This window comes from Rhipicephalus sanguineus, chromosome 6 (genome assembly GCF_013339695.2).
Source record: "Rhipicephalus sanguineus isolate Rsan-2018 chromosome 6, BIME_Rsan_1.4, whole genome shotgun sequence".
NCBI lineage: Eukaryota > Metazoa > Arthropoda > Arachnida > Ixodida > Ixodidae > Rhipicephalus > Rhipicephalus sanguineus.
In genome coordinates this window covers 49,596,534-49,617,955 of record NC_051181.1, presented here as the reverse complement: position 1 = coordinate 49,617,955, position 21,422 = coordinate 49,596,534, and the positions used below count along the sequence as shown (strand labels likewise).

General features: G+C 44.0%; 1 protein-coding gene across 1 annotated transcript; it reads right to left on the bottom strand.

The window, feature by feature from the left end:
* Positions 1-4,823: 4,823 nt before the first annotated feature.
* Positions 4,824-5,845, bottom strand: LOC125758781 (uncharacterized). The gene is made up of 2 exons (XM_049416444.1): positions 5,550-5,845; positions 4,824-5,166 (listed from the first exon to the last, which is right to left on the bottom strand). The coding sequence occupies exons 1-2, from the start codon at positions 5,574-5,576 to the stop codon at positions 4,876-4,878; spliced, it is 318 nt and encodes a 105-aa protein (XP_049272401.1). The 5' UTR covers positions 5,577-5,845; the 3' UTR covers positions 4,824-4,875.
* Positions 5,846-21,422: the final 15,577 nt, after the last annotated feature.

The following is a 21,422-nucleotide window of genomic DNA, read 5'->3' as shown; positions in this document are numbered from 1 at the left end:
ACTAAAGGTGCACGTAATGAACAAAAAAAGCATGTTCTTCCGGCATGCACCTTAGATTTGCGATCGAAGGCCCCGTGCAGGTTTCGATCGCGCACCTTCGCTGTCTTCTTCACGTCACGCCCCCTCGTGACGTTCATCCCTCTTCAGCCACTTACGTCCGAAAATGAGAAAAAAGAAAATAGATAAGTAAAGGGACGTTCTCTTTTATGCCGAACCGCTGAAAGGAAGGGCCTAGTGTTCGCCGCACGGTTGGCGATCTGGAATGAAAGCTCTTCGAGCCCCTTCGCTCTCTATAGGGCCTTGCGGCTATAGACCCATGGCGTGGAGTGTATGTGGTGCTGCCGTCGTATACGGTAAGCGCGGCCAGAATGAAGTGAGGAAAACAGGGGAGAAGGGAAGGCATGGTGCTAAACCAGTTGAGAATAACACGTTCTTTACATTACACTTGGAAAAAGGATGGGGGAGCGTGCAAGTTAGTCACTGAATAAAAGTAACGCGAACAGGGTTGTGCAAGGATGCCTTGAAATTGTATGTACCAGGGGTCAGAAACATGCGGCCCGCCGACCTCTCGCTAGCGGCCCGCGGCCCGCACATGACTCTCTTCGTGTGTTTTTTTTTATTTTTTTGATAAGTATGTTCATGAGCTACACAGGCATGACTGGTCTTAAGCATTGTTTGGTGAGGCAGTCACTCTGCGGTCACCATGTGTTCATACATAACCTTTCAATAAAACTCAAATCGGCGTCCAGATTTAAGTCATCTTGGAGATCGGGATCGGTATCGATATGTTGCTGGAATCATAGCGCTGGATCCCCTTCATAAATAACCCATATATAATATGAGAAGGGCCTTTCAAAGGACAACGTTAGATGACCATTTGTACAAACTACACCCCCCCCCCGCTCTTTCTTCTTCACTGTCCCGGCCCTAGCACCAGCTTGCTAAGGTGAGATTGAGACCCCTGGTATATACAATACAAGATACTCGGACAAAAAGTACTTGAGATACAGATACAAGGTACCTCCAGAATAATTTTATCCGATGCGATACTTTCAAATTGTATCTTAAAATATTACGATAAATTTGCGAATTTGTTATTATAGATCTGTGAAGAGTCAAACATATATGTACAAAAATGTCTGCTTGAAAATTTCCTAAGCGCGGCAAACTTTGGTTAATTTTAATGAAATATTTGTTAGCATTTCAAAAGTTCTGTCTTTATTGATCAAAAGTATATTACTTCATTCGAAAATAACTTATTGGGATAGATTTGGCTGCTTAACATGACACCTCTTTATACGCAGCGCTGTCAGTGGTTTTTTAGGAGCGAAGCTCCTTAGGCCCGCACCCCGCCGTCGAAGCTCCTTGCAGCACAGATGCGGCGCCAGCGCAAAAAGACAATAGGGAGCTTTCGAATAGCGTACGCTAAGGTAGCGTTAGCTTTTGCGGCCTGCTATTTCCGTCACTTAACGGGAGCCTGCAAGCAGTTGGCGTACGACGCATGCGCAGTTGCGCGAAAAGCTCCCTAATGAAATGCCGCGCCAAGCGCGCGCGAAGCAAAAAAAAAGAAAAAGAAAACAACAAGGCGCGCGCGGCGTTCAGCGCGCGTTGCATAATAAACAAGGCGTGCGGCGCAATACACAATTTCAAAACGCACATAATCATTTTGCGTCCTATTTCTAAGGAGCTTCGCTTATCGGTTGTATTCGTACACGGAACAACTGCTCATTTTTGCTTGTCACTTTTGTAATTCATGGATGTCGCTGCTCTACTTGCGTAACAGCTACCGGGTTGTCATCTGTTTACAAAAACGTCAATAACAAACACTACGGTGCAAATGCACTTGTGCAGTCGTACTTTGCCCGTAAACATATAACCGTTTTGGCGTTACCGCGGATAACCGTACAGGTGTGCAGCTGCAACAACGCTGGTAGTGTTGGTTTTGTCATATAACGATAAAAAAAACATCGCAATCACAGCGAAAAAGAAAGAAAATAATTATAAAAATGAGAAAAATGGAAACGCAAGAGAAGCATCAATTACAATCATGACACATAATAAAGGTTCTCCAGTTCGCCTAGAATGTCATTGGCATCAACAACGGTGGAGGGTAGAGCATTCCATTCTGACACAGTTCTACGAAGAAGCTGTGTTTATATGATTTGGTTTTCGCAAAAATTGGGGGAGGTGCCCCACTGTGGGCGTGTCTAGTTTTCCTAGTTGCGTGGGGACGTACACAATCGGGCATAGTTACATTTACATTTCCGGTAAGACACTTTTGAAGAAAAATCAGCCTACTCTCCTTTCTGCGCGATTCTAACGACGGGATGCTTCATTGCTTCATTATTAAGGAATGTGAGCCAGCCGCCCAATACTTATCAAATATGAAACGCACTGTTTTTCTCTGGACACGTTCCAGTTCTTGAACATCACTTTTGTTGTGGGTGTCCCACAAACTCGAAACATATTCTAGTTTAACTTTGACGCAAGCATTATACGCCAGAAGCTTAACGCTGGTATGTGCGGTTTTAGGTTTCCTTCTGAGAAACCACAACTCCTGCAGCGCAGAGGTGAAATTGCCGATATATGTTTTCACAATGTGAGTTTGTTATTCAGAATGACGCCCAAAGACCTACATTGGCCTACCCTCTGTATGTCACGCTGTTTAATAGAGTAAGTGAACGTGCTAGGTATTTTCTTTCTTGTAACAGGCAGAAGTACACTTTTTTCTGTGTTGCACTCCATGTCCCATCGAATGCACCAGTAACCAATAGCCTGTAGGTTTTCTTGTAGCAGTACATGATGTTTGGAGCAAGAAGATTTTAAAAATCACGCAGTCAATGGCAAAATAGTACTATGCGGACGCCACTATTATTCAGTCTGACAAATCATAATTATAAATTAAAAAAAAGCGCCAGGCCAGCGCTGAAACTGCAGCACAGTCACAGCGAAAGCTGGAAGAGCGGCGCTTCTAGAACCCGTTAAGTTCTCTTGGGGCTGCAATACAAGTACACTAGAAAGGTACCCACTACGCCATAAATCACAATTTTTGTGAAGTTAGGAAGCACCTACTAAGCCATTATTCGTCATTCTGTGGAGAAGCGAGACACCAGCTACACGTCTGCAAGGCATTATGTGCACTTTGTTGACGCGACGACTGATGACGATGAAGAATTATGGCTCAGCCCTTTGTAATGGGTTGGAATCTTTAAACGGCCCACCAGTTACACAGTAAAAATTTTTACACCCAAAAGGGTGTAAATGGGCTTGTCCCATGGGCGACACCCTAAGGGTGTTAACTGAGCACCTTCCAAAAAGGGTGCTTTCCCAAGCACCCTAAGAAGAGGGTGTACATGTAAAAAAACTGTAGGGTGTTGCAGAAACACCCGAAAAAAAGGGTGCCTTCAACACCCTTCACTTTTTTAACACCCACTGAGGAGGGTGCCAGAAGGGTGTACAAGGGTGTTGAGTGCCCATAGCAGGGGTGGCAGTATTCTTCTATAGAATGCACTAATAGATATCAGCATGCACTCATTAGACAGTACTTGAAAGATGTGGTCATGATTGGCGATAGTGTGCCAGCGGTCGAGCTCCATTCAATCAGTGTGCGCTGAAATATATTTAAAACACGTGCAATCATGCCTGATGAACTCCGGCCGAACACACACACACACACACATATATATTATTCTACACGCTATGCATAATGCATCTTACACAAAACTAAACTGCTGCATAGTCTTCATTTATTCTGCTAATAAAACACATTTAGTAGTCGGTGCTATTTTACTTTTTCCTGCCAGACATCTTTGCCACTAGACGTATAACATGCTCACATACGTGAACCTGAAACGCGACACCTAAAATGTGCAATTTTATTTTTTCAGTTTCAGTTTATTAAGCATTCTTTACAATAAATACAATCACAGTGGTTTCAGTTTATAAGTATTCCTTCATGTACACAATCGGTTACAATAAATGATGTACACGCATATGCAGGTTTTCCCACATAACTTGAGCCAAGACTTTGAAAATAAAAGGCACTTCAGAGGCGATTTGAACCAAACGTCTACTATTCGCACAAGCCTATACATACTCTGACTACTTTTTTATTTACCCCTAATCTAAATGAATATGTTTAATTACCTCACTTTTTAATTCTTGGCTGAAAATCCGAAATATGAACACCGAGTTGTTAATACTTTCAGAAACCACCGTCCGAATTGTTCCCTGTACGATACGTCTCATGACGTTATTGTTTTCCGCGTTGTAAAGAAAGCCCGCAAAATTCAAAAAGAAGCCAGGTGACCGACCGCTAGCGCAGTGCTCTAGGTTTTTTTTACAACACGGAAAAAATAACAGCGCTGGACATATCGTACAGGAAACAATTCATACGGTGGTTTCTGAACGTGCTCTACAGCTCAGTGTTCATATTTTAGGTTTTAAGCCAAAAATAAAAAGTTTGTGAATTAAACCTAATTCATTAGTTTAGGCAAAATAAAAAAATGGTCTGAGTATCTATGGGCTCGTGTGAATAGTATACGTTTGGGTCAATTCGCCTCTGAGTGCCTTCCATTTTCAATCTTGGCTCATGTTATGTGGGACAACCTATACCATGGTAAGAGTGTGCACCTGGCACCTTGATTCATCGTTGCATAAAAGTACGGAATACAGAGATGAGAAACAGAATAAGCTAAAAATGAACACGCAACTGAGTTACGACACACAACAATCAAAAGAAGGAGGTAATACTTAATTATAGGTAATTATACACAGCTACAAATAAGCAAAACAACATTATACAAATAACATTAATGCATCACCTAGCACAAACCAACTGAAGAAAGTTGTTCAGGCAATGCGACGCTAAAATTTTCAGCGTCGAATTGCCTGAACAACTTTGTTCACGAACTTCGTAGCCACAGGTCTCGGTGAAGTGTTGCTCATGCCAAGAAAAAGCCGTTCTAGCACGGTGGTAGTATTGAACGCCTTGCGCCCGTACACAATATTAAAAATAAAATATGCACTCATCAGCGCTATCATTCCTTCTTCGGCATTACTGACGCGGAAGATGTTTCGGTTGTCGACGTGCAGGTGTAGAAACTCTGCTTGCTCCAAGCTGGGGCCAGAGTAGACCACGCATGGCGTCAGCGGCACCCTCTCGTCCTGTGATGACACCAAAAATAATTTGTCATGAAATGATGTTAGTGTTGTTCTGGCAGAACCACATGAAGTGTTTGCTGTGCCTATCCTATATATAAAGTGTCATGTAATTGACATTAGACTGAACTCAAAGCACACAACCCATACTTATCCAATAATTTCGTATAACCAAAGTAAGGTAGTTTTCCCGCCCATATCTGCCTCTCGAATTGTGGTGAAGTGCAAGACTACAGCTAAAAAAGAAATTCTGGTGCTTAGGAAAGCCTAAACTCGCCTAAAAAGCATATAAATCCTTCAGAAAGTAATGAGCCCGTGTGAAGAAAAATTGAAAAATTGCAACAAAGTTCAGGACGCATAGCATTCGCCAAAACGCGCCAGAAACTTACATCTTCATGTACAAACAGCGAAGACATTGCTGCTTTTTCCTTGACATCAGATGAAATAATCTTGAGCACAGCAACAGCAAAGAGATCTGCAAAAATCAAACATTTTTAATGGCTTTAACCACGCGTCTAACAATTCAAGGAATTCTGCCAATTCAGGAATCAGTACAATTCTGACTCCCTCCCTAGAGGTAGCAAGAAATGGACAATTTCCTTGTTCGTTCTACCCTCACAAGAAGCTCCGTGGCAAACTATTCCACATTTGACGTTGTGCTTCATACTTGCCAGCTTTCTAAACCCCGCACTGTAAACATGCATTTTATGCACTTAATCTGGCACACGAATTTGTCATCCATAATTTAATCACTTTAATCCATTGTGATTTTATCACAGATATCAGAGACCGTCCACGTTTTGGACGTTTTTGAATACTTACGTTTGGTTCGAAGTGCGTGACCTTGCTGTTCCAGCCGTGTTGCAGTCTGAATTTCTTTAAAGACGTCCTCGTGACCCACTACACGTTTGCGTGCCAAAGAAGCAAGCATATCGATGCCAAGCTTGATTTTTTCTTTTCCATCTACTCCGGTCAATCTTTGGAAGTCTGAAGCAAACTGTACAAAACCAAAGAAATGGTACATCAGCATTTTTTGTGCAAGCATACAATCTGAATTGCGCCGTAACCCCACACAAGACACATCTCAGTAATGTGACACGTCCCACTGTTGTGGTCAGATCTACACTTATTTTATCGCCTTCACATCTTTGGTAACATAAGCAACGGCACTAACAATGACCGTACAGCGAAGCATCGACTGCATGTAACAACGCAAGACTGGAACAACGATGATTTTTGGCATAGACACTTTAAGTGATGGGGAACAATTGAACAGACAGTGGCGCTGGAGCAAACGTTTCACAGAAGGTACACTTCATCCAGGTAACCAGTTGCTGGCTTGACGATGACAATGCAGTCAGTGAACTTGTTTTGAATTGAGGAATAAATGCGATTTTCGGTTGCGGCACCACGTGGTGCGAATTACGTTTTAGTGTTAATGCAATTGAACGTGTTCTTAAATTTCTAATCTTTTTCGAAAGACTTAAAAATTCAATAGCTGTAAATATATTTCATATAAAATACATATTCCTTAAGGTAACGTGTTACCTTGATATTCCAACATAGAGAAACATTACATGAGTAAGAATGTATGCATAGCATATTATGTAAAAATTTCCCGAAGCTTGTGTGCATGAACGTTCCCATAATTTTAGTGATTTTAGTAAAGTGCTGAACGTCGTCCTTGCTTGATATAGAAACAAAATTCGCAATGATGCGACACGCGACTTTCAGAAGAGATGTTCTAAGGCCATTACTAACACGACAATCAAGGCTTCCAATGACCAAACTTTTTTCCTGTACAAGATATTCTAAAAATATATTGTTTCCAACTCAGTAATTAAGCATGATCTTTGTGGGTACAGTTGAGGTGGCCACGAAAATGGCTAAGGCATCTGGCGTGACATGACCCCTTTATGAGAGGTGTAAACAAATCAATATTACCAGAAGTTGGCTAGGACTAGAAATAGTGCTTGCCCCCTTCATTAGATAGCACTATGGGTTAAGGGAGTAATAAAGCAATGCGGCATGCACTATACGTAAGTACCAAGCAAGGCTACAAGTAAGTGCACAAGAATGTCACTCATTTTGCTAGAAAAAGATGAAGCAGAGAAGTCCTTCCCTCCAACACTGTCTATCCTATAAAAATAACAATGAAGCCCAGCTTACTCGTTCAAAGTCCATCAGATATGGATATTTGCGTGTAGCACTCCCAATGCTCATGTCTGCCACCTCGAGGAGCCTTCTTTTGGCGGTCAAGTTCATTCTGTGGTAAATCATTTTCTCATCTGGTGCAGCATTGAATGCCTCAGCCCGCAGCCATTCCTGTTTTGCGAGGCTATTCTCGTCCTCCCCATCTAGACCGCTGATGTCAATGTCCTGTGGGAAGTGAGACAAATAGTGAGACAGGAAACGCACGTTAACTTCATTCTTTCAAGAACAATGTTTGGTGACCTGCCCCCAAAAATATGCGCTGTAATAATATACCGTCATTTGGAAAATAAAGGAACAGCCAACATGTGAAACTGAACTTGCTCCTGAGTTTAAATTTTCCAAATTTCCTCCTGTTAATGTGAAGAAATATTAATTTTGTTCCTTCACTCCCTATCACAGGGAGTGAAGGAAGGAAAGGCAGGAAGCTATCAGCCGTGTCATACTGCAAGGCAGATGACACGTGACCACAGAGGCTAACAAGTACAGAGCTTGGTGTCAATTTGGCCCTACACAAACACCTGCCGCAGATTAGTGGAGCCCTCCAACTCAACCCTTCTTTTAACCCACCTGCCACAGCTGACAAGGTAGTTCAACGCGCCTTCAATCCTACAAGTCAAGTACAACAGTTATTTAATGCATAATAGTCAATCTCTTGCCTTATAGGCAGCCCACAGCAAGAAGTACTCGCAACTTACAGATCAAAGCATTCCAGGCCTGAGGAGCTGCCACCAACCACCGTCACAGCCGCGGAAGGCTCACTTTCATTTACCGCCTGTGAACCCTAAATACAGATGAGTCATACACATAAGTCATTACCATATTATGGCCCGTTGTATGGATATGCATTGGTTTAAACAAATCTATAACAATTCAGTCAGATAGAAACAAATGGGAAGTGCGCATTTAGGTGTGGATCCATGGCAGAGCAACGTCATTCAACACAAATTCTAAGACCTAACAGAATTCTTGAAGGAAGTATAATACTTATGAATTAGCTTTGATGGCATAACTGTATTCAATAGAGGTTCAAACAGTTCAGCGTGCACAGTGAACTGTCATTTACTGAACATGTCGTGACATAAAAGGTGAGCGCAAGTTCCCAGTGTAAGAGAGATCATTCTAAAATAATCAGGACACCTAATCGATAAACAAAATTGTAAGTCTTGAAAGTTAACTTCTAATGTTTTGCTCAACAAAAACATAATATGACTACGAGGCACGCCGTAGTGGGGGCCTTATGAAAAACCTCGGCCACTTCGGGACCGTCAACGTGGAGTCCAATCAATGTTCAGGGGTGTTCTTATACGTTTCGCACCATTTAAATGCAGCCGCCCTGAAGAATCCTGAAACACGGACAGCCTTAACCACGGTTAAGTTGACTACGGCTAACCGCGGTTAGGAGTAGCTACACGGCAGACTTAACAACAGTTAGTATCCTAACCGTGCTTATCGCAAACCAAGCTAGGCAAGCACCATTGACTCTCACAAACCGAGAAGCTGACAAGATGGCCGACAAGCTTCTCACCAGCAGCGAAGCGTCGCAGATTAATTCGAAGCCTCGCGTTGTTTGAGGATTTTCACGGACCGCGTGGAAAAAAAGTTCGCCCTGGAACGGCTAGAAACAATGATTATTCCGTCCCCGGGGATATAGTGTACTAGATCCGGGGAGATCAGCGAGAGAGCGTCGCTAAAGGTTTTTCGAGAGAAAATATTTTTCGCATCGTTCGTGTATGGCGCAAACACTGAATACGTAGTCGTAGGTGGAACAAATGAACGCACTGTCGCGGAGGTGTAGAACAGATATATCACGTACTACGAAACTTGCCGAGGATGTTCCCAAACTTATTGCTCACCACATGATCAGCAAGTGATTTCACCTGGTTGGTCAACTGAGCTAACTAAGCACATGTAGCAACGGCAACGCACGTTGTTGTTAACTACGGTTAATACTATAATCCCCCGTTAAGCATAACCGCAGTTAAAGCTGTCCGTGTGACACGGTTACAGCCCATGCCCTCGAGCGTAGCAGCGCCATAGCGTACCTCATCAGCTACCACGGCGAGTTTGTAAGCAAAGATGAGGTACGAGTATGTGCAGCTGTTTTCCATCTAATGAATAGGCCGCGCACTGTGCGTTGTCAGTACATACACGTAAATGATTCCCAAATCTTCAAAATTATCCACCGCCCCTCCCTTAAGCCGCCTCTCATGTAGTCTCAGTGCCTGAACAGCTGTGGGACGTTAAACACCATGAAGCAGTACTGCGCACACGCACACACACACGCGCACACATTATATATATATATAATATACATTATATTACATTATATTATATACATTATATCATATATATATATATATATATATATATATATATATATATATATATATATATATATATATATATGCATAGCAAACACATAGCACATAACCAACGCTAACGAAGCTTGCCTAACATGGATTGCAGTTAATTACCTCTTGAAATGAAACGAGATTTGCTCCTGCTGGCATCATTCTGTCTTCGGAGAGCACCATTACTCGTGCTAAGTCGAATACGCCGTCATTTGGTGCAAGATCCACATATTCGTCAAAGTTGGGTTCAAATATCTGTAAATGACACGCGCAACGCCTAAATATTGAGTCAGAAATTTTATTATTACAACTTTCTTTGTACGCACTTAAACATTGATAAAGGTTAAAATTAGAGTTGCTCTAACCTGCGCAAAGAAGGAGCAATACTATGCAACTCACTCAATCACTGGCCAAAAAGTCAGTCTGCTGATTGACGTTCTCAACGTTATTATCACATAAATGTTGTTTACACTGGGTTATTGCAGTGTTTTTATGTAAACAAAAGGTTCGCTGAATGTAAAAACACTGTTTCTGTGTTTAGAGCAGTGTCTCTCAGTGTACAAAGAACGATACTCGGAGCGCACGGCTGGCGGCGCTTCACGCAGATATAGAGCGTTGCCGACAGCGAGCTGATACATTCACCTGCGATGAAAGCGCGAGCCTTCCTGACGGCTTATGACTTAATTTGGCCGGTTAGCAGTCGACCAGCATGCCGCTAGACGAGCCAGCCGCCATGCGATACGGGTATTCAACCACTGAGAGGAGTACATGAAGGAAAAATAATGGCCGAATAATAAACGTCGCTACCGACGGTGTGCTGTCACTGTTAAGCAAAAAATAAAAGAAAAAGGAAGCAAAGAAACGTGCGCGTCTATTTGCTACTATAATGCCAAGTTACGTGTTATTGCGATATTTTGATTGCATGAAAAGCAAATAAAAGGGAAACATTAACAGGGACTTGCCTTGAATGTGCTGTTGGAAAGGTCCACCTTGTCGCCCAAAATGGGGCACGAGGATATGGCGGCCTTCAATGCATCCAGGGTGCCTTCTTCTAAAGTGTACGTACGCTTCGCATGTATTGCTGGCACGCTCACAAGGCACCGCGCCGACATCACTGCGCTACAGCGGAGCACGCAATCCGTCGACGAATGTGGCAGACACGTAATCCAGCGTCGGTATAGAAGAAACAGTCGTTCACACAACAAAACGCCTTCAAGCAGGGCTGCAACTGTGATTGCTGTAGACACGTAATCCAGCGTCGGTATAGAAGAAACAGTCGTTCGCACAACAAAACGCCTTCAAGCAGGGCTGCAACTGTGATTGCTGTAATGGCTTCCCGTTTTCCCGCCTTTTTCGCTGGAGTGGCGAGAGCTGTAATAATGAAGCCCGCAAAGGAAGAGCAACGGAGAGAAGAGCACACAACGTTGCGCGGGCGCAGCGCCTACTTGCATTAAAAAAACTAAAAGCAAAAAGCTAAAAGCGCTAAAAGCGCATAGATCACGTGACTGTCTCCAACAACAAACAAATTTCGAAGCGCGCGTAGATCACGTGTTTACCTCCAGCCAATAGCGACGCAGCGTGCGTGGCAGCTATCGCAAGCGTGCGTAGATCACGTGACCACATCCAGCCAATAGCGGCGCAGCATGCGTCTCAGCCATCGTAGCGAGCTTGCGCAGGCAGGCGGCGGCAGCAGCAGGCAGCGGTGGTACCAGTGGTGCTTCGCATCGGCGTAGTTTTCAACTGTACCCGTGTAGCACGACAGCCCGCGCGGCTTCCGTGTAGGATGCAGCCTCGTCCTTAACGTTCCAGATGACAGCTTGCCTGAGTTTGTGAATGTTTGCGGACTATTTTATGTGAACAAAGTTCTTTTGATCGCGTTGGAGCTACTTGAAACTGTTTGCTTCGATGAACACTTCCATGTGTTTGTTGTTAGCACGACTGACAAGTACAGAATCTTAACATCCTTCTCAGAGTTTGTGATGGAGCCACTTTACATACCTAAACACGTGGGGCGCAGCATTATAAGCACTCGGCATGCCTTGTTTTAAAATATTTATTCGAGTGTTTACAAATGTCGATTGCTTCGCTGCCAATTGGCGTGTATGTTTCTTTTCTGACTCAGTGTCATTTTCAATCACACGCTTGTCGTGCAGCACTTGTATTCCCGCTAAACACAGCATCCCTGCACTTTACTACAGAAGCTCTCCTATTTTCAGAGCATGTGCTCCTAATCTGCCAACGCATGTTACCATTTTTTAAGTATATCTACGTGAATGCATCTATGTATGTATTTGTGTATTCATGCATTGCATGTATAGGTCTGTATTTTATCTTGACATAATTTGTCAATGTGACTGGTTTTTTTGCATTGCTATTTTTCATATACTTGTTAAGTTTTATCACTTATTTGTTGCTTCTTCTGCTGAGAGGAGGCAAAATATTCGAGTGTACTTAGTTTGAACCAGGCGTTTCTTTAGGTTGTAGATATTGTCACGTGGTCGCGACGTCGACGAAGACAGCAGTCGGCGTTTGCAGGATGAAACTGTTTATTTGGCCGAACTTGTGGCCAGAAAATGAGAACTAGAACTACAGCAATACACGCTCTACAATGATAGCGGCGAACAGGGCGTCGTCCGTCGATCAACTGACTAGCGGTGAAGCGCGTCGGCATTTAAACATGTGCCATCGAATATTCCAGCGTTATCGCTGGCTGTCGTGCAAATTCTAGAATAAGCTCGAGTGTGCGCGTCTTACGCGCAATCTTAACAAAACGATCTACAATGGTCGCGACGGTTCTCGAACAATGAGGCGCGGTTCGCGCTGAGCGTTGCTGACAGTCTTTGTGGCCGAAAACCGAATACACCAAAAGTGATAAAGAAAGGCACGTGGCAATATTTGTATAAACTGATACCAGATATTTCTCATGTTGTTTCTATTTTGTTGTATTGCAATGTCTACACGCAATAAACATAAAGAGTGTGCAGATGGTCTCACATTAAATTACAGCATCGAGAAATCACGAACACATCTCTGTATATTACAGTTTTTTACGGATTGTTCTACTGCCAGCTACACATATTCTGTGTGCGTGCGTGTGTGTGTGTGACGCTAGATGATGGAGACGTGGTTCGGCTCACATGCCATACTTTGCTGCATTTTCCATCTGATCCATCGTACCTACACCCTTCTCAGGCACAAAAGCACCCTTAGCGCCCATTTTAGGGTGCGAATCATGCAAGCACCCCAAAAAAAGGGTGTATTTTTCAAAATCAGTCATTCGTGGGTGTTAAAAGGTGTTGCAAAGGGTGTTAAAACGTAAAAGCACCCTTTTTACACCCTTTTGGGTGTAAAATTTTTTACTGTGTATGTAATTTGCATTGGGTGACGCTCGGTCGATATTTCCCTCTCCCGTCATGCTGTATAACATACGTTGACGTGGGAGAGAGACGTGGGGGGGGGGGGGGGGGCGAAGAACTTTACTGAGACCCCGAGGAAATGGATCATGCGCTTATGGGCTTCCTTGGCAACCAATACAAGTGCGCTTGCGAGGAACCCACCACGCTATAAATCATTGTAATTTTTGAGAATTAGGGCAGCAGGCACTGTGCCATTTCTCGTCATTCTACGGAGAGCGTTGGTACCTGCTATACGCATGTAAGGCATTACACATTAAACATTTTTACACCCTTAAGGGTGTAAAAAGGGTGTTAATGACATTAACACCCTTTTTTCCATTGCACAACACCCTTATTTCTTTATATACACCCTAAGAGAAGGGTGTGCGCGGAAAAGGGGTGTTATTGTCTTTCATAAGGGTGTTAATGGAAGAAGTGAAGGGTGCACATTGAAGCAGTAAGCTGCATCCATGCACGCATATTAAAATCGCGTGCATTGCGCAATGCGTCTGTTGTTGTACTGCCTTTTATAACGTTACGATGTCAGTGACATTACGGAAACAAGTAAATGGTGGAGCCATTGACACAATGTTAATTCTCGTGATATTTTATTTTCACATACGGTCCCTACGTGGGAGCGGTCCGCTGCCTGTTGAGACACGCCCTGCAGGACCTCAATCAAGTTTACCATACCATACCATAGACAAATGACGAAGTATCATTGCTTCACAAAATACTACAAGACTCGAGAAAATGTACAAGAAAATCAGCAAACACTTTTTTTTTGCACAGGCTCGAGGTGTGCCTTACCGTTTCATATTTTCCAGTATACATATCAACCGCATGAACATTTGTACGAGGGCGCATATACAAATGTAGAAGTAATTTAGAACAGAAGTTGAAATCATTACAAAACCTTTCTGGGTATAAAGCTGTAAGTGGGACAGAGAACTTCCCGCCTGCATGAACACTTTACAAGTTTTGGTATGAACACTTTTAATTGTTCACTTAGACAATAAGACAGACAAAAAAGAATTACTTTGAACAGGCCAAGATATAGGCTAATATAGTACAATTGTACATGTGGAATGTATACAACATAGAGCACGCAATTTTGACATACGTAATTTTGCATACATTACACACTGATGCATAAAGTTTCACGACCCACTTGTTTACGTGCGTGCAGTGGAAAATGTATCTGTGGTATGAATTTTTCGTCCACTAACATTAGAGTAAGCCGAGGCCTCACTGAGGTTCATTAAACAAGATGGGATACAATGACACTTGCCTTGTGGTACTAATTAGGCAGCTTATGTAAACATTACGGAAGCTAACACTTCAACACCCGAATTCGTACCACTCATCCATGCAAGGGAAACCTGCAGGGAAATCATTATCGGTTCCGTATACCAAGCCAAAAACTTGCTGCACAATTTCTCCACGTTAATGATTTCCGCACAGAAGCACTTGGAAAAGGTAAGCAAAGACTCGGAAGGAAATTAATGTCACCTTAATGGGACACACATGAGTAACAATAATGTTAGCACCTCGCTACCGAACGAGGAAAATGAGAACATAGGCGTGCTCAGATTTCTCCATCAGGGGCGAGGGGCAAATCTCACTGCAGCACCCCCCCCCCCTTTGCACTTTGTCGAGTCCGAAAGGAACAAAACAAGCTCAACCATGGATGAACCATGGACGCAAAAATGAAAATGAAGCGATGGCGTGCTTCTCCCGACGGCCACCGGGGGTAAAAAGGTTGGAGGTAAATTGCGCATCGTATTCACCATCGAAGGTCCTCCGTTGACATTATTGTCGAAGAGCATGCGCAGCCATAACCCTGCGCATTAAAGATGACTCGAGAGGTTCGACAGAGTAAATGTATGGGGCAGAATTGGCGCCCCCTTACAGTTTACTTGAGAAAGCGGCCGCCCCCCTTCCCCCTCCCTGCGCTCACCTTTGCATGAGAGAGTTCCTAGGACACACGAACGTCCATGCATGTATACATGTCGCCTCACATGCTGCGCCGATTTAGCGCAGCGCATGCATGACCGCGCATGCTCGTAAAACTTACGGCATGACAATAAGTGCAAGTCATATGCTGTAAACCCGATGATGGCTGGATGCACGGCACGGCGCACGCACTGCCAACTCCCATCCCACTGCTCAAGGGTGAGAAAAGACGAAGACTACGGCAACTGCGGGAGGGAGCGAGAACTACGCACGCTATGACATCGTATTTGAAGTGTAAGGTACCATGGTAAGGTACACACACAGAGCGCCACTTTCAACAATGTTTACTTCGAAAACAGCACAATTTATATGCCCATCACGCGCTGTCACAAGCGTGTGCGTACTGTCCGTCGTCGTTACCGCGCCTTACACTTCAAATATGCTAAACCGACACGCCCAGTCTGCCATTCTTACAAACTACGCCATCGCCTCCGAGATAGCGCACCTTCCATCTCGGAAGCCAAGACTCCTAGCGCTCCTGGCGATGAAAACAGTCGGCAGTCACGTGATAGCGCGCAGAATCACGTGGGGTGCTCTTAGCCTGGAATCCAGGGGAAGCCGCGCCAGCCGCGCCGGCCGCGCTGTGCTTCGTTCGCGCTTGGCTGCGGTTGTGCGTCGTCGTGCGGTATAGTTTGGTTTTTGTTCGCGTACAGCGATGTGTTAACTTATATGTTGTGCAGCTGTGATTGATATGCGCGTGGTGTGATCTAAGATGTCGCCCCTACGTTGTGCGTTAGCCATGCGTCTTCTCAGGGAAAGTAGGGAAAGTGGCTGTACGCTGTCGAAAATGGATACGTCTAGATTCAGCCGTGCCATTGTGACGCCATTGTTGGCAGTATGGGATCTTATCATCACGAATGTTCCAGGCGAGTACCTGCTTTCTCTTTTATGTTGTTGTGCTAAGCGTTTGTGTCTTGTTTGAGATGTCATTGTATGTACAGAGCGGTTCACTGCTGAATGGAACAGGGAAGCTTGGCGGCCGCTGCCGCCTGCGACGTATTTCGCGCAGGCGCAGCACCCGTTGTTCTGAACTCTTTCGTCCTTTCGTTGTTTGCTGGCGCGCCGGCCGCGCTTCGAATCCGCGCCTTGTTCTCTGCCTTCGTGAAGCGAATCGTTTCAGCGTCGAAAGTGCGCCGTCCGCGGTGTCGGGCAGCGGCTGTTACGCGCTTCATGTTACATTTGGCTGTGGACCGCTGCGCACAGCCATTTTGTCACTATACCTCAAAGCGCGTGTGTAATACTCGGATGTAAGTGAATGTCTGCCTGAGCTCCTACAATGCGGCGGGACACCTACCTAGGTTATATAATGTAACAGGGTCGACAGTTTGGCTACTTGGGGACTCAGTACGCCCGCGTTAAGCTGCACACAAAACAAGAAAAATACGAAAAAAACTTAAGTAAGCGAAACACTCGCTGCCGCTGCTTGTTCGTGTTTTCTCTGCATTGTGCTGTTTCGGGTGTCGCTTCCCCCCCCCCCCCCACACACACACACATCTTTGACACGTGCAGTTTCACGTTTTCCAACCGGTTGATCCTCCCTTGTAACTTATTTTGACGGCCCATGTACTCAGCGTTATGGACGGTTTGCAGTCAAAGCAAATGAATTCGTGGAACGAACAATAACGTGCAAAACTGGGATAGAAATCACGTTTGTGTTTAGCACGTATCTCCTGAGGCTGCAATTTACAAACAATCGTTGTAATGCCAACCGCAAGCAATTTTTGTTCTTATCTAAACCCCATTTGAGGTCAGAACTGCCATGTCGGCCTTCAGATATAGGTAGTGAAAAGAGGAGGGGGGTAGAGGGCCTGACGTTGTGTGGGGGGCCACATAATGCTGCCCCGCGGGCTTCAGTTGGCCGACCCCCTCTTGTAGAATATTCTTCGTACCCGCTCCTCTCCTATCAGAGCGCAGGTGCCGCGTTTAAGTAAGGTATCACTAACACGTAATCGTTCTAAGCCTGCTAAGATTAAAACGGAATTGCGACGAATCGCCCCTGTCGTAGTAGCTGGCCATATGCCTACCGGTTGGCGCATGCCGCGATCACGATTTGTCGCGGAAAAATTAACCGCGTCCCTCAACTCGTGATATGGCCGACGCCACGCAAAAGGTCTTTCGTCCTTTGGGAAAGCGAAAGGCCTTGCGAGGGCTAGCTGTTTGTTTCCGCGACGGACGCGCACTTCGCGGTTCATCTCAAGGAACGACAGCCAATGCCGGCCAGGCGCGTTTTGCTCGTCACCTATTTACGCCGCGCAGCACGCATACAACAGCGCTGTGGCAGATGGCTTCACTTTCTTATGGTTATAGGGCTGTGCCGTACTGGCAAGTTCATAGGCGGCCGTATCCGCGTTTTTCGTGCTTTCCGGTGTTTATCTGTAACGGCGTTGCCGCATGCATTCGCGCTGAAGTCAGACTTATTGATAGGCCTTTCGCTTTCCCAAAGGACGAAATACCTTTTGCGTGGCGTCGGCCATATCACGAGTTGAGGGACGCGGTTAATCTTTCCGCGAGAAATCGTGATAGCGGCATGCGCCAACCGGTAGGCATATGGCCAGCCACTACGACCGGGGCGATTCGTCGCAATTACGTTTTAACCTTAGCAGGCTTAGAACGATTACGTGTTAGTGATATCTTACTTGAAAGACATGAATGCGTAGCACTCAAGTGTTCATTTGTTCGAATTTGTCCGAATGATCCAAAAAGCGTGATTTCACACTTTTTAGCCCAATATGCTAATTAATATACATGGCTTGCACGTGACGTCAAAGACTCACAACATGGCTCCAACATGGCGGATTTGATGACGTCAAAGCAGTATAATCACGCGGCGATTAACCTGCTTCAGTGTGATAACGACGTCGCTGGAACGTCATTGGGCATCTGTGTTTGAATAACGACGGAACCAGCATGCGAGGTACTGATAACACAAACGTGACGTCACCGAGTTCAAGTCCCGTTATGTTGGTGCTCCAACCTGACTGTCTCATTGACGTCAGTGCAAGCCATCTATATTATCGAAGTACTCGATTCGTATTCGAAATTCTGAATACATGCTCACACCTATGTACTACCGATCAAGTACACAACTATGATTGTTATTAAAGGAAAGTAGTTGTTCGAGGGCTAGTTTCTTTGTTAGACAGAGCTTAATATTGTCTGTTGGTTTCATTTGTTGCGTATATGACATTTATTACAGCACAATATTTCGCCCAGGTTGATGACAGAGCTAGTAGGTGCACATTTATTAACAATGTTTTCCATCTTGTAGAACAGCAGCAGCTGTAGAAAAGGTTCATCACTGTGTGCGCCTTCTTTTTTTAATGCACAGGGAGACCAGTAGCGCACATAGCATCAGCTTTGTTCCCTTTGCCGTTTGTTCCCTGCGCAACTAATCATGCATGCCATTACACTGGCACTAAATTTTCTGCAGTGTACAGGACTCTAATGAACAATATACTGTAGCAAAAGGGTCTGGGGAAGTAGGTGTGTATTCACGTTGTATTAGTGCTCGAACACACAATGACACAATAAATAGCGGGAACGTGTTTACGATTGTGTTTGCGCTGTAGTACGAGGTGCATATGCAGTACACACTCACAATGCATATTATTTTTCAATGCAGGGTGACATTCTTGCAATCCCTTGTGCTCCATCTACTGACAGTGGCATTTCAGAGGTGCCATATGCTGCATCATCTAGACAGTGGTGTTCCAGTGGTTCCAAGTGCATCTACTTGTGGTTTTGCGGATTTCCCCTACCTCGAGGTCAAACATGAACATTTTCTGTTAAGGACAATGAAACGACTTGCTGTATGAAAGCGCCCGTTTCAGTTTTGCAATTTTTAGTACAACGGGCGAATTTCGAGATCTGTTTGCTTGAATTATATTTTTAGTGTTGATATAATAAAAGGTCTGTTGTTAGTTTTCGAGCACAGTAAGAACGTTTTAGATTTTTTGACTATTCAAGATATCTTAATAAGGAATTCATTATTTTCATTTAACAAATCATTTTCAAGTTTCAGGCACCCTCATTGGCAGGTTCGATCAGCTTATGTTTGTTGTCAAAGTGAACATAACACGCAAATTTTCTTCTACGTAAAAAAAAGTGTGATCATTACCCATACCTGTTCTTTCCCAATTTTCATACCTTTCTGTATCACAGCATACAATAAATATTTTAGATTTTTTTGAAAATCAAGTGCTATATGTTTTGCAGACCAGTTTGACTGGATGTGGAAGCCATATGAAGCATTGCTTTGTATGTACATATGCTCGTACATGATGTTGTATATACATATTTATATGTGTGCACTACTTCTGATTTCATTTCATGATCCTTACTATGCAGCACAAGTGGGTGATGACCGAATTTGAAGCTTCAGATGAACACACGAGGCTTACGCATGGATCACTGCAGATTTCACTAATTCGGGGTGTCTTTCCAACCAAGCCCTCCTTATGCGAACACGACCTTTGCCAAACCAATATGAAGACGCGTTTGTGGAGTTTCGGTAGTACACTCCGAATTAATGACATCTGCAGGAACACATGCATGACGCCCTTTATGACCACCTAGAGCTTCTGTTTCGGCCATTACACATGACGCGAAATGAATGGTGTACACCCTTCCAACACCCACACGAAAGGGTGTTAATACGAGCTAACACCCTAACACCCCATAAAATTTTTGCTGAACACCCTTTCTTTAGGGTGTTAAATTAACACCCTAATTGAAGGGTGTAGTCAATAACACCCTAAGGGTGTCCGTCTGGCGACAAACTGATTTACACCCTTAAGGGTGTAAAAATGTTTAGTGTGTATGCGCACTTTGTTGATGCTGTGCCTGAAGGTAGGCGCTTATTCACTTAGCAATATTTCACGGAACACTCAAATATTCCAGCTTGCGTAACAACTTCCCGTGAGGCCCTTTATCAAACGCCTTCGAAAAATATAAGAACAAGGCGTCCAGCCGTCCAGTCATATCAATGATATGCGAAAAATCGTATACTGTTGTTACAAGTTGTGTAACTGTAGACAAGGTCTTTCTAATACCATGTTGATATGGCGTTAATGCATTCCGCTTTTCAAGAAAATCGTTATGGTACTTTGAAATGACGTGTTCCACGAACTTACAACTTACTGCTTGTAATAGATATGGGCCGATTGTTATTCACGGATAAGCGATCGCCTTTTTTTATGAAGGGGAGTGATGCGTGCTAAACGCCAGTCGTCCGGAATTTCGCCTGTGGCAGTTCATAAATTGAAGAAATATGTCAGAAACTGAGAGCTGATCTGCGTAATGACGTAAAGAAAGTATTGTGGATACCATCCGGCCTTGACGGTTTTTTCGGATTGACATTAGGAGCATACACACGAAGCCTTCATGCGTCACCGTTAAATCATCAGCTAAACATGATTCAGTGCTCTGAGGTACATAACTATCGTTTCTCAAAAAAAGAAAAAGAAAAGAAAAACACGATGAAAGTAACGAGTAAAATGATCTGTGATCTGCTGAGGATCAGTAGCTATCATGTCACAAATTTTTGTTCTAGAAACATCCTCTATTCCTTCCTCTAAAAACAACCAGCACTTTTGGCTGTCGCATTTAATGAACTGAGAAAGACAGTTATTGAAGTGAGCGCTGTGAAACGCTCTTAGTTTCACTAACAGGTTGTGTTTCAGTTTAAGATAAATAGAATATGACACCTTTATCTGCTTGCGAAGCCGCTTGATATTACGCTTTGTATAAATAATATCCCTAGTTTTCCAAGGGCTTAAATGTCGCTTCTTAAACACTTTGGTACGCGTAAAGTTTGAAACGCAATAACTTACCGCATTACGGAACATCATCCACGAAGTCTCGACGTTGTCAACTGCAAAGTCAAAATGTACGTCTAGGTAATCAAATACTGAAACGCCATCGGCGTTCTGAAAGTCTCAAACCACTGAATAATTTTTCGCTAACTTCGACCTGTTAGTTGTTAGCTCCCAACAAAAATAGATTAGATCACGATGAAATTCCTAGCTCTACTGATGCTGATGCATCGTTAAATATTCCTGTTATAAACAATAGATCGAGTGTGTTTCGTCATGTCGTAGAAGGCATTCCAAAACGAAAGATCCAATTTTTTTGGCGACATACATGCTGCGTGGTGATTTTTTCCGCCTTTTAAAAAAGCCCGTGAAATTTGAGAGCGCTGCCATAGAGCAGCGCTCTCAAACGTGCTTCGAGCGAAGACACCGACGCGCGGACCATCAGCATATCACTTCTCAGGGACGATGACGCT

Bases quoted from the DNA above. Each gene is read 5' to 3' on its own strand.
- LOC125758781 (XM_049416444.1), bottom strand. From the start codon at position 5,576: ATGTCTTCGCTGTTTGTACATGAAGAT. The intron at 5,167-5,549 runs GTAAGTTTCTGG...GTGTCATCACAG, and splicing joins CGCTGTTTGTACATGAAGAT to GACGAGAGGGTGCCGCTGAC.